Source organism: Panthera leo, chromosome E3, assembly GCF_018350215.1.
Source record: "Panthera leo isolate Ple1 chromosome E3, P.leo_Ple1_pat1.1, whole genome shotgun sequence".
Lineage (NCBI taxonomy): Eukaryota > Metazoa > Chordata > Mammalia > Carnivora > Felidae > Panthera > Panthera leo.
The window spans coordinates 39,645,923-39,658,986 of NC_056694.1; the positions used below are offsets into that span (position 1 = coordinate 39,645,923).

General features: G+C 47.8%; 1 protein-coding gene across 4 annotated transcripts in view; it reads left to right on the forward strand.

Moving 5' to 3' along the window:
* The first annotated feature begins 1,607 nt into the window (after nt 1-1,607).
* The window catches only part of MEIOB (meiosis specific with OB-fold), a 28,128-nt gene continuing 16,671 nt past the window's right edge, over nt 1,608-13,064 (forward strand). For 2 of the 4 annotated variants that reach the window (XM_042922310.1, XM_042922312.1), the window contains exons 1-5: nt 1,608-1,684; nt 4,935-5,011; nt 6,590-6,647; nt 9,293-9,424; nt 11,096-11,168. In XM_042922310.1, coding sequence (XP_042778244.1) covers nt 4,943-5,011; nt 6,590-6,647; nt 9,293-9,424; nt 11,096-11,168 — 332 coding nt within the window. In that variant the 5' untranslated portion in view covers nt 1,608-1,684; nt 4,935-4,942. Of the gene's footprint in view, nt 1,685-3,135; nt 3,340-4,934; nt 5,012-6,589; nt 6,648-9,292; nt 9,425-10,575; nt 10,667-11,095; nt 11,169-13,064 lie in introns of those variants that run through there. The other 2 variants (XM_042922311.1, XM_042922313.1) reach the window with 2 other exon arrangements.

Consider the following 13,064-nt stretch of genomic DNA (forward strand, 5'->3'; position numbering starts at 1 on the left):
AGCCTAGGCATTCCTTGTCCTTGCTTCTGTTCACATCCATCCAAAACGCATTGACAAGTCAATTCTATTGTTAAGAACAAACCAAGTTGACAGAATTGCTATAAAAAACGGATGAAACGAATTCTTTTCGCAACAAGAGGGTCCCAATCTGATTATTAACATCAAACAACCCGACTGTTTTAGGCTCGTGTTTCCAAGCAGCGTGTCTTATGAAAAGCCTTTTGTGTCCTAGGCTGACTATGCTTGCTTAATCTCAGATAGCTTTCAGCGAAAATTAATTTACTAAGATATGAAATATACAAACAAAAGTTTAAAAAAAATATGACTCCCCTACTGAGGCTCAAGTGAAAAATGCTTGCAAACTGTTTTTATACTTTCTTTTTTTCCCTTTAAAATTGACTTAAAATGTCAGTTCATTCTTTTGGAAAGATCACGATATGTTCTTTTAAAGACAAAGACTGGAGAGGAATACGGACAATTTTAAAAAGCTTTCTCTATTAAATTTGATATGTTGGGCATGTAGGTACTTTATTTGGCTTTTGATTGTTATTTGGGAAATTAAAAACTAACAAATGAGGAAAAGTGAAAGCTATGTTGGGATGGTAACATAGACTTGCCTCTGATGTTGTATTTTTCTTTTTCTTTTAATTTTTTAAATGTTTATTTATTTTTGAGAGAGACAGAGAATGAGCAGGGGAGGGGCAAAGAGAGAGAGACGGGGAGAGACAATCTGAAGCAGGCTCCAGGCTCTGAGCTGTCAGCACAGAGCCCCGACACGGGGCTCAAACCCACAAACTGTGAGATCACGACCTGAGCCAAAGTCCGACGCCCGACCGACTGAGCCACGGTTGTACAGTAAGCACCAAAGTTGTTTCTCCTTTTAAAGGGAGAAACTCAACAACTTCAATAATGGTACACGTGGACAAACTTAATAGCTCTAGTTGCCGGATCTTGACTCGTTTGCCCCTGGTTTGTACTCTAGTAACAATAATTCGTTTATGAGTCATTAGACTAAAGGGATTTCCAAATGGTGGTAATGAAAATCACGAAGAGCCGGCAATTTTTGTCCGGCTCACCTGAGCCCAACAGCCGGCACCCGTAATGGCCCACCCGGTCGGCACCTGTGCCCCGCCCCAACCCGACACGCCGGAGACAGCGCCCCGGGGCCGCCCGCGCCCTCCTCTCCGGGGGGGCTTCCTCCCGCGGCCGCACCCTCAGGCACAGGCACGCGCACCTGCAGAGCCTCGTCCAGCCGGGTCCTGGGACCCTGGGACTTCTGCTGGGCTCCCGACGCGCGTGCGCAGGCGCCCGACCTTCCGCAGCCCCGCCGCCCCTGCCTGCTGTCCGGGCCAGCGGGGACGGAAGAGCCGGGGGGCCGCGCACGCTCTAGTCTCCCGGAGCCCCGCCCCTCACCAGACGCGGTCGGAGCGGGACCTCAGGGCCCTCCGAGCGGCGGAGGGAGCGGGGCGGGGCCAGAGCGAAGGGCTGGGCGGAGCACGCGCCAGGGTGGAGGGCGCGGCGAGGCGCGGAGCGAGGGAGGGCGGGGCGTAGGGCGGGGCGAAGGCCGTTAGGGGCGGGGCCTGCGCTGAAGGTCTCGCGGCGGGCGGGCGGCGCCGCGCGCTGTGGAGAGGCGGCAGAGCGAGGGCAGGGAGGGCGCGAAGAGCCGCGGGGCGCGGCGGCTGAGGTGAAAGCCGCGGTCGCGCCCCGGCCGGCCTGGCCCGGGCGCGTGGGGCCGGGGACGCAGGGCACTCCTTGGGACCCCGAGCGCGCGGACCGGCGCGGTCTGGGAGGGGCGGCGCGCGCGAGGGGCCTGCGGCGACGCGTCGCGCGGGGCGAGTCGGGGTTCGAGTCGCGCGGCTCTCATTGCCTTTGCTTCCCCCTGCGTGCGGGGCGCGGCCTTCCGAAGCGGGGTTCGCGAAGCCAGCTGGCCGGAAGCGCTGTCGTCGCGGCGAGGGGACTCGGCGGCCGCGTGTCACGGAGGGTGGCCGGCGGCGGGGCGGGGGTGCGGCGGACCGCGGCGGCGGCACCACTTAAGTTGGCCCCGGGGCTCGCTGGTCGGCGCCGTGCACCTGTGCCCCGCAGCCGAGCCGAGAGGCGCTGTGGGGACGCGCCCGGGCGTCGCGGAGCCGACGAGGGACGCCGAGGGCGGGCGGGGACGCGGGCAGGGCGGCGGGAGCGGTGTTCTCTGGAGACAGGCAGTTGGGATGGCAGGATGTGCGGAGCCTGTCTCGGGAAGAACCGGGGAGGGCTGGGGGGCTCCTCAGGGGGCCGGGGTCGCGTCGGGGGGACTGAGCGGTTTTGGGGGGCGTGGTCTGGCAGAGGCCCGATGAGCTGGACGTTCCAGGGCTGCACCTCCGCGTTGGGACGGAGCTCCGTGCGTGCGACCGAGCGAAGTGTTGAAGGAGTTCTCTGTGGTGTGGAGAGGGGAGGGAGGGGGAGGCAAAGGTGGAGGTAGGGAGGAGTAAGGAGGTCAGGGGGATGGAGGAGGGCGGGGGAGGGAGGGGGAGGCAGAGAGGGGTACGGAGGTCAGGGAGGTCAGGGTCGTGGCGCAGGGCAGGGCGTGGGAGAGATGGGGGAGGCAGAGAGGGGTAAGGAGGTCAGGGGGAGGCAAAGGTGGAGGGAGGGAGGAGTAAGGAGGTCAGGGGAGGGAGGGGGAGGCAGAGAGGGGTACGGAGGTCAGGGTCGTGGCGCAGGGCAGGGCAGGGCGTGGGAGGGATGCGGGAGGCAGAGAGGGGTAAGGAGGTCAGGGGGAGGCAAACAAAGGTGGAGGGAGGGGGGAGTAAGGAGGTCAGGGGAGGGAGGGGGAGGCAGAGAGGGGTAAGGAGGTCAGGGGGAGGCAAAGGTGGAGGGAGGGGGGAGTAAGGAGTTCAGGGGAGGGAGGGGGAGGCAGAGAGGGGTACGGAGGTCAGGGGGAGGCAAAGGTGGAGGGAGGGGGGAGTAAGGAGGTCAGGGGAGGGAGGGGGAGGCAGAGAGGGGTATGGAGGTCAGGGGGAGGCAAAGGTGGAGGGAGGAGTAAGGAGGTCAGGGGAGGGAGGGGGAGGCAGAGAGGGGTAAGGAGGTCAGGGGGAGGCAAAGGTGGAGGGAGCGAGGAGTAAGGAGGTCAGGGGAGGGAGGGGGAGGCAGAGAGGGGTCCGGAGGTCAGGGGGGTGGCGGAAGCCAGCGGATTCAGGAGGCAGTTGGGAGAATGCGCAGGGCCGGCCGGGTGGTTTGGGATCAGTGCCTCGAAGGACAGGATTTGGTGGCAGCCGAGTCTGAGGCTGGCTCCACCGCACCGCCCCTAGCACCCAGGCTTCCCGAGTAACACACCCCTTCTGGGCTCCGGAGAAAAAAGTCAGCGGGGTGTGTGGCAAGGGCCCGTCCCCCCCTCTGCTCCTGACTGTCATCCAAGCCTGCTCAGAATTGGGGACGATGGCCTCAAATTCAGAGGGTTGGTAGGGTTTGTCCTGAGGGTCCGGCTGTGAGCCAGATGCCTTAGAGCCAGCAGCAGGGCCCAGGGCCCAGCCATGCCCTCACGAGGCCTGAAACAAGGGGCCGGAGGGAGGTTGCCTTTTATTTTTCTTAGTTGCTTTTGTTTATTTATTGTTAATTTTTAAATGTTTATTTTTGAGGGAGACACAGACAGAGCATGAGTGGGGGAGGGGCAGAGAGAGAGGGAGACAGACTCGGAAGCAGGCTCCAGGCTCCCAGCGGTCAGCACAGAGCCCCACGCGGGGCTCGAACTCACAAACTGCGAGATCATGACCCCAGCCGAAGTCAGAGCTCAACCGACTGAGCCCCCCAGGCACCCCGATGATTTTGTTTTTAGAAATCATCTTTCATTGACCGAGTTTGCCTTTTTACTTTTTAAAGTAATCTCTATACCCAACATGGGGCTTGAACTCACAACGCCAAGACCAGGATTCGCATGTTCTACTGCCTGAACCAGCCAGGCGCCCCAGAAGGTTGCCCTTTGAAAGTGGGAGGAGGGCCCTGAGCTCAGGAAGGGGAATTTGGGAGATGGGGGGTAGGGCAGCCCGAGATTGTCTTGCTGTGTCTGATGTCTGTAGTGTAGAGCCAGCTCAGAGCAGGCACTCCCCAGCTGTGCCCCGTGGCATTGGCACCGTGTTCCCTCTACCCTTGCCAAGGATCTGGACCCGTGGCCCTGAGGCTGTACACATCCAGTCCTACCTCTGACCCTCTGTTTTCACTGCTGCTCTGAGGCTCCTGGGTGAGGGACCAGCTGCCAGCCCTGCCCATCCTGATGCAGGGCCTGTGGCAGATCAGACGTAAATAAGTGAAATTGAATAAATTACCAGTTCGGTGCAGCTGACAAAGGTCGCTACACTGAAACCTCTTACAGTACAGTGAGTGATGACCCTGAGGGAGGAGCTACATCCGATATTTTGATATCATTCATTTGATATTGAGTGCTTTTTATGTGCAAGGTAGCCTTGAAATACACTCATGAAAATCTCCGAGGTGCCATCCTTCCCTCATGGAGCTTCCCATCTAGAGATGTGGGTAAAACACTACCTCTCCCACACACAGTGTAACCAGATTTGAGGTATTTACCAACAGAGTTTGCTGTATTTCCAAAAGTAGGATTTATGCTAATAAATATTTAAGTCTGCAAGTGTCCCACTGAATCATCTTTACCTGAAACTCTAAACTTGCAGGGTGCTCAAAAATTGCTAAATTTACATGTTTTGGGGAAGTGAAAGTTAAAAGTTACAACCTAACTATATCATTCAAAACTGTAAAAGGACTTTTGGAAACATGTTTTTTACAGGTTTGATCTGTACTGACTTATGTATCACTGTTAAAATAGAAACTTTACCCAAAGACTGAATAAAAAATCTGAGGCTTTCCTAGACGATTTTTTAAAATCTTGGCACTTTTCATGGTTTTTTCGGTTATTTAATTTATGCATTCAAGTTATGTTTTCTGAAATGTAGGTAAAAGAATGGCCAACTCCTTTGCATCAAAGACGTTCACGGCACTTGCAGATCTGTATCCAAATATGGCTAACCTGGTAGGTTTCAAGATCTAGCGGTTTGGGTCTCTAATGAAACTATTTGGTAACATTATATTCCATCCACATTATTGACTTGACACGTGCTTATATAATTGACAAGATACTCACTGCATCAGTACCATTATTAGATAGTAGGTACCCCTAAACCGCTTTGAATTTATGTCAGCGACATGAAAATTAGTCTCTCTTTTGGTTAGAGGGTAGGACATTGTAGGTCTGATTAGCAATTGTTCAAAATAAGTTGAGTTGTGTTGTTTTAATTAAATATTTACTAACAGCTCCAATTTAGCATAATAAAATTAAAACATTTTTACTCAGCAAGATCTACTCTCTGACCAAACTACTTAAGTTATACATTTAAATACTTATCAATAGGCTCCTTTTATGACCTAAAGGTACACGACAGATATAGTTGTGAAATATTATGTGAAAATTCATTTTTTACTGAAGGGCTGCAGGGGGAGTCCATCATTTCAAATATACGAAGACTTATTTAGTCACACAAAATCGAGATGGAATCCTATTATCGTAAGGTAGTCACACCCCCTTACCTTCCCTGCCCTAGCAAATCTGTTGTTTATATCTGGCATTTACAAACCCGGTTTCTTAAAATAGGATTAAATTTACTTGTAACTGTAATAATGTGTAATGAGAAGTTTGTTAATGTTAAAAAATAATTGTTGCTATTATAGTGTTTCTTGAAAGGTAAGCTATTTGTTAATTTCCTCATCGGTTAGAAAGTTGTACTTGATATTTCCATTAGGTGTATTTTTACAACAAAATTTGGTGAGATCTGCATGCATATGGAATTTAAGAAATAGCAGTGTGTCTAAATGTAGTGAGACTAGTTAATAGCTCAGCTAGAATGTGGTAGTCTTGAAAGTATGAACATATTTTAAATGTAAGATTATTGCAGGGTTAAAATCAGCTGCTAGAATTAGTAATGTAAGTTTAGGTTTATCTTTTCAGGAAAACATTTTTACTTCTTAAAGTACTTTTTCAATTTTTCTTTGGTAGTCACTAAAGAGAACGTTAAAATGTTTAAGGAGATGTTAATATCTTTAAGGTTAAGATCTAGGAGTGCAGAGCATAGATTTATTAGCATTAATATACAAGTTTTGTTACAATCAAATTTATATTACCGTTTAGCATGTTTGGATTACAAAGCTAAGCAATTTTATGTGGCTTGTTAGAAAGTCCTATATTAAGGAAAGCTTTGAAGACCGCGGCAAATAAAACTGTATATACATGTGTTTTGAATGAATTCAGTAAGAATGGATAGCAATGGGCAGTGACTGCGCTCCACCTAGTGATTGAAAGTAAAGTAGAAACTTGCTAAGTATTAAATGATTATATTTGCAGTGGCAGTTAACTGTCTTATTGCTTCGTACTATTCCTGGTGGAATTGAACATTTATGAAGTTCTTTTAGATGTTTGTCTGGAGTAAATATATTTAAATGGCTCCTAGTCAAAAATGTTTGTTAGAGCCAGTAAAATATAACAAGTCCATGAAATTAAATTTACCAGCTACATCTGTGTTTAATATTTGTCTTCTATAACCCTTTTGTTTTTCAGAAAATAATTGGTATAGTTATTGGGAAAACAGATGTCAAAGGCTTTCCGGACAGAAAAAGCTGAGTTCTGGTTGACTCTTTGCTTCATTTTTCATCAAGTGTGGCTTATGACTGCAACAAAGTATATTTAAGTTATTGAACCTCTCATGCCCATTGAACTCCTTGAGGGCAATGGCCATGCTCTCTATTGTATGGTAAAGTACTTGATTTAAGGCCATATGTGGAAGGACGTTAAAATCATTTTTAATGACATGTACAGCTGTGTGGCCATAGTAAGGACTCTACCTTAACGATCACTCTCAGCCTCAGAGGTGCACATACACAGGTACAGCTAAGACAGAACATGACAAAGGACAGGGGGTTTGAGCACGGATGTGTCATGATAGAGTCGTGTTGAGGGAGAGAAGTCCAGCAGCACATCTGCATATTTATTCAACCAGACCACCCAGTGGAAAAAATCCATTTTTTGTATGCGGAAAATACAGTTACCTTTGGTTTTAGTGGTTCTCACTGAGTTGTTTGACCTGTGTAAAGCTTTTAGGACTGTGAAAACATAATCCAAGACTAAAATTAGATTTTCAAAATCAACTCGTTTTCAAACTATTGTAGGTGACACAGAACAATACCATATAAAATGCCAAAACTAGCGACGCATTACTGTTAGCTTTTCAAACATCAGTGCTGCGTGTTAAAGGTTGCAGTCTGAGTGCTTCTGGACAGCTGGAGGGAGGTCAGAGCTCTCATTAGACAGAAATTTTGTTTGAATCACCTGAGTAATTATGCCTATCTTTTTTTGACTCATGGTAGCTTTCTTTTATTTCATGGAATTAAAAAAAAAATTTTTTTTTAACGTTTATTTATTTTGGAGACAGGGAGAGAGAGCGTGAGTGGGGGAGGGACAGAGAAAGAGGGAGACACAGGATTGGGGGAGGGACAGAGAAAGAGGGAGACACAGGATCGGAAGCAGGCTCCAAGCACTCAGCTCAGAGCCCGAGGCGGGGCTCGAACATCCAGACTGTGAGATCATGACCTGAGCCGAAGTCAGACGCTCAACCGACTGAGCCACTCAGGCACCCGTATTTCATGCGGTATTCTTACGTTTGATGTAAATAATGAAGATGTCGTCTTGCACCCATGCTTGTTTACACCTTCACTTATTTCATCATGATTAATTAGATAGAATTATCATTTGAATAGTTTGAGCAAGTCCATATATCTGTTTTCAAAGCTCTAAAAGGAATAACTTAAAATACATGAATTAGAAAAATGTCAGTATTTAAACATTTGCTAAAATCACAATAGTGAAATACAATTTTTACCTATCAGACTGTGAGGGTAGAGGGCTGTTCCTGTGGTGTTTGACTACTTTTTATGCGTATATGCACAAAACTCCTTTTGGAGACAAGGCGCGCTTACTGACTTTAAGGAAACATTACACATGTATTAATATGTTTTCACTAAAAATTCAAGCAGTTACAGAAGGTTATATAGTTGAAAAATGAACTTTTTAATTCAGCCCCCAGCTCTTCTGAACCTAGTCTCCTTCCCGAAGGTAAACGCTAATAACAGTTTGGTAGATACCTGTAATTTATACACGTATGTTAGGTTGTATTTAAAAACATTTTTTTTAATGTTTATTTTTGGGGGGGGGGGGTGGGTGTTGGGCAGAGAGAGAGGGAGACAGAATCTGAAGCAGATTCCAGGCTCCAAATTGTCAGCACACGGCTTGACATGGGGCTGGAACTCAACGAACCAACCATGAGACCGTGACCTGAGCCAAAGTCAGTTGCTTAACTGACTGAGCCACCCAGGTGCCCCACTTTTTTAAAAAAATTAAAAAAATAATTGTTTTAGTGAGAGTGAGTTTAGGAGAGGGACAGAGAGAAAATCCCAGGCAGGTTCTACAGCCTGACGCGGGGCTCTATCCCACAACCCTGGGATCTTGACCTGAGCCAAAATCAAGAATTGGTTACTCTACCGTCCGGAGCCACCCAGGCATCCCATGGTTGTATTGCTTTTTTTTTTTTTTTTTTTTTTTTTTTTTTTTTTAATTTTTTTCAACGTTTTTTATTTATTTTTGTACAGAGAGAGACAGAGCATGAACGGGGGAGGGGCAGAGAGAGAGGGAGACACAGAATCGGAAACAGGCTCCAGGCTCCGAGCCATCAGCCCAGAGCCTGACGCGGGGCTCGAACTCACGGACCGCGAGATCGTGACCTGGCTGAAGTCGGACGCTTAACCGACTGCGCCACCCAGGCGCCCCGGTTGTATTGCTTTTTTAATCAGCAAAAAAGCAGGGAAGAAATTTTATTTCAGGGGGAAAAGATGTTCCTGCTGACCCCTAGTGGCGCATTTGGTAGCACACATTTATTTATTTGAAGTAATTTAGATCTGAATTACGACTTAGTTTAAAATAATACCAGTAAGAGAGAAATGCAGAACCTAAGCTACTATCTGTATGGTTCAAGCCTATGTGTCATTTCCCTCGAAATCCACAGGTAACTGGGGAAAGAGAACAGAGGGGCCAGTCGTGAGGGGAGTTACCGACTGGCAGCTTTGAGATTCATACAGGCATAACATCGTAGAATTTGTATCTGAAATAATATTTTTACCATGTGTTTGAGTATGTTTGTTATCATAATGGTCCTGTTTATTCAAACTTAAGAGTTTTCACTTGAAACATGAAAGCATTGGTTTCCCTTAGATGTTGGATCAGAGAGGTACACTTTCAGTTTTACCATCCGGGACTCACCAGCCCATTTTGTAAATGCAGCATCCTGGGGCAGCGAAGGCTACATCAGATCTCTTTCTGACAGCTTTAGGATTGGAGAGTGTGGTAAGTGGGCACTGGTTCTTAAACTGTTTCTGTTAGACTATTATTCCTGTGATGTATCTGAGGGAGTCAAAATAAAACACGGTTCCTAATTCTCAAGAACCTTATCAGAAGGAAGGCGTGCAGCTTTTCATTGCTTGAAATCCATTAATGTGATACTCCCGTATTTTTACCAGGTAGCTTTACGATCTTTGGTTTCTTTCCTTTTTGAGTTTGCATCAATACCTGTTGTGGCGATAGCCATGTGTCTTTCCACAAACATGATAAGGCTGCCAAGTAGCTTTTGATAAAACATAATGTTTGAATTTTAATGGCACTTTAAGAAGCTTTGCTTTCAGATTCAAATACCAAGTCTTTGGTATCCTTTGCCCATCCCAGGATCCCTCTGATGGGACAGTGTACTGTAATAAAAAACAAGGACTCTGGAAACAGATCTGGGTTCAAATCCTGGTTCCAACACTCATTTACATCATGGCTTTGAGGAAATTTCTTAACCTTGTTGAGCCTCAACTATGCACTAGTGCCCTGTAGATTCTCGTGAGTGTTAAATGAGGTTGTGCGCCTGGTGTCAGTGCAGAACTTTGTCATCCGGTGGGTGGCAGCTCCAGCCTTGTGCGGGAGACAACACGTACACCAGCCCTCTTTCGTGGTAGGAAAAAAAGGGGAAGAGTAGTGCACATAATTGAACTATTCCTCTCCAGCGCTGCGGCATCCAGCAGGGTACTACGTGTTCCTGTGGCTTAGCACCTACTCGTACATTTATTCCCTTGTCTTGTGAGCTGGCAGCATTGTTTGTAGTGTCTCTGTAACTGAGAGATAACATGTGGACTCTGAAGGCAGAAAACTGTGCAGACTTCACAGGGCCCAGGACAGTGAGACACATTTCTTGGATGAATGCCAGTACGTTAGTTATGTGGAGCTCAAGGTATATTTTGGTTTTAAACCGTATGTGGATGGGTGTGAGGGTGAATGAGATAAGGGATTCTGAAAGCATTAAGGTTGACGATAATGATAAAGCTAAGTAGGATCTCAGTGTGGTGGAGTGAAAAGATTACAAATTTTGGATCAACAAGTGTAAGTCTAGCTCTACTACTTTCTAGATATAAAACCTAAGGAAGTTATTTAACCTCTGTGATTTCTTTATTTGTAAAAAGGGATCATCATGGAGTGGTTGCGTGAGGAATTCGCAAAACAGCACAGAGAGGTCTCATGTAGCCCATAATGAGGAAACAGAAGCCCTAAAATGTTAAGTCATAAAGCTGATGAGTCGTGGAACTGAAATCAGGAGGTGGATTTTGTATCGCTCTTTCTGCCCCAAGGCTCTCGTTTCCCAAGGCGACAGTGAATGGGGTGAAGTTCACTTAAAGTATACGATTTATGGAAGGGCAAGTCATGACCAGATCACATGCTGAGTGTGACTAGTCAACAAAGCAATGTTAATGCAGGTCATCAGTTGGGATTGAAACCCAAAACATAAGAAATGTCATCTGGGATCAAACTGATGGTCAAACCCTGGGCTTCTGTGCCTCACGGTGCCATAAGAAAAGGACCATGAAGGATGGGTAACACTGACTCAGAAGTTAGAAATAACATTGTAATGTTCATTGTTAGGAATACCTGTTCTTTATTTATCTAGTTACTCTTCTGTAATAGTATCTTTTCCTCCTCTTGTAGTGATCATTGAAAATCCTCTCATCCAACGAAAGGAATTAGAAAGAGAAGAAAAATTCAGCCCGGCAACTCCTGGGTAAATATTCCAGCACAGAGTCAACGCCTTTGTGCGAGAGTGACCGTCGCCGTTAAGTGCCTGTGCGTCAGGTTAGCAGAGGGCTTACTGAGGGTAGAGGCTTCAGCCTGAAAATTAGAAGTTTAGTTCTTCCTCACAGTATTTGCCTTTGATTGTGAAGTAATGGACGTTGATACAGGAGTACACGAAAACTGGCTTTGTTACTTTTATTCTCGTGCTTAGATTTAGACAAATTTGACTCTAGTCACATTAAAGCTGAGCAACAGGAAGGAGAGCTAAATCTTGTAAGTCCTGTATATGTGTCATAGCAAAAAGGTATGACTCTGGCTACATGCCTTACTCTCTTAGTTCGTGTTGTCTGGAAGCAGAGCCAGGAGGAGCTTTTGTGTGCAGGTGGTGGCTGTCAGGGGCCGCCTGTAACAATAGGGTCAGGGTAGAGCAGAGAGGCGGCTCGACCGGAGCCAGGAGGGAGCTCTGGAACGTGAGTGGCACCCCTGAAGGAAGGGCAGTGGGCTTCGGGCCCCGTGTTCGCAGGCCACTGGCGGCGTTCCATTCCCCGCTGCTGGCATTTCTGATGGAGGACGGTTCTCCAGAGAAAGGTGAGGCTGGTACAGGGCTGTCAGTGGGACAGAGTCCCACTACACACATACCCTCCCCCCTTCCATTCTGTCCTCGTCATATACCAGACCCCAGTTCTCGTTTCTGTGCAGCCACACAGATCTCTTTCCACTTTCTGAACACACTGGGCTCCGTGCACCGACACGACATGCATTTCACTTCCCTCTGCACAGAGCAGTCTCCTCTCATCTGCTTTGGACGTTTGCTCCTTCTCCTCAGTGAAGTGTCCACTTGAACGCCACCTCCTTAGGCCTTCTCCATTTACTTTGTGTTAGCGGCCCTGCCAGTCCCTCGCTGGGACCTCGCCCTTTGCCCTTATCATCATAACCTGCGATCTGAAATGGTTTCATTGCTGTCTGTCCCCCACTCGTACCTGTGAGCTCCATGAGATCAAAGGTCTTGTCCGTCTTCTTACCACTGTATTCCCTCTGCCTAGACTAGGGTTTGGCACATAATAGCTCTCGGCAGATATTTATGGAATGAACGTATGAATGGATGGAGGGAGGGTCAGGAGGAAGAGCGTTTTTGGTAGAGGGAACAAGCATGAAACCTCCTGGCATTTTCCAGAACAATTAATAGTAGGTTGAAGCATAGGAAACTGTTGCTATTTGACTATATTTGGTCTAAAAACTAGTGCGGGTGCAGGTGTACGTGTCACTCTCATCATCTAGTATCTGATGTGGCTGGAATACAGGGCAAGGGCAGGGAGCAGTGGGAGGGAAAGCTGGAGAGAAGAGCAGAGAAACCTCACAGGCAGCTCTGCCTGCCTGCCTGCCTACCAACTTCATTCTCCGGCGATGGCTAGCCCAGAAGGTCTTTGAGCTGGGAAAGAATATGTTCATATTTGTGGTCGAGGAACATCACTTCAGCTACCTGAGCGGGGAAGGAAGCTTAGGAGACAAGGCAGTAGTTGGGGCGAGAAGTGATAAGATAAAACCCTACAGAAGTAGGGGGGGGGGTGTGGGAAGAGGGCCTGGGTTAGAGGGCTGGACAGAGGCTCCCGGAGGGGACTTGGGAGTTGATTGGCTGCACGGGGAGAGCACCTCGATTCAAGTTCAGTATGTAGATGTTGGGCATCTACTCCACAGAGAGCATCATAGGAAGAAGCTATGCACGGTCCTGATGCAGGCAGGGCAGGGGGTGTCAAGAGATGGCAATGATGGGACACCCCCACCCTGACATTTCAGAGTACTTTTATGCCCCTGTTTCACAGAGAACAAACCAGAAGCTCAGAGTTTTGGGCAAGGTCAGAAACTCGTATGCTTACAACTCAGGCAC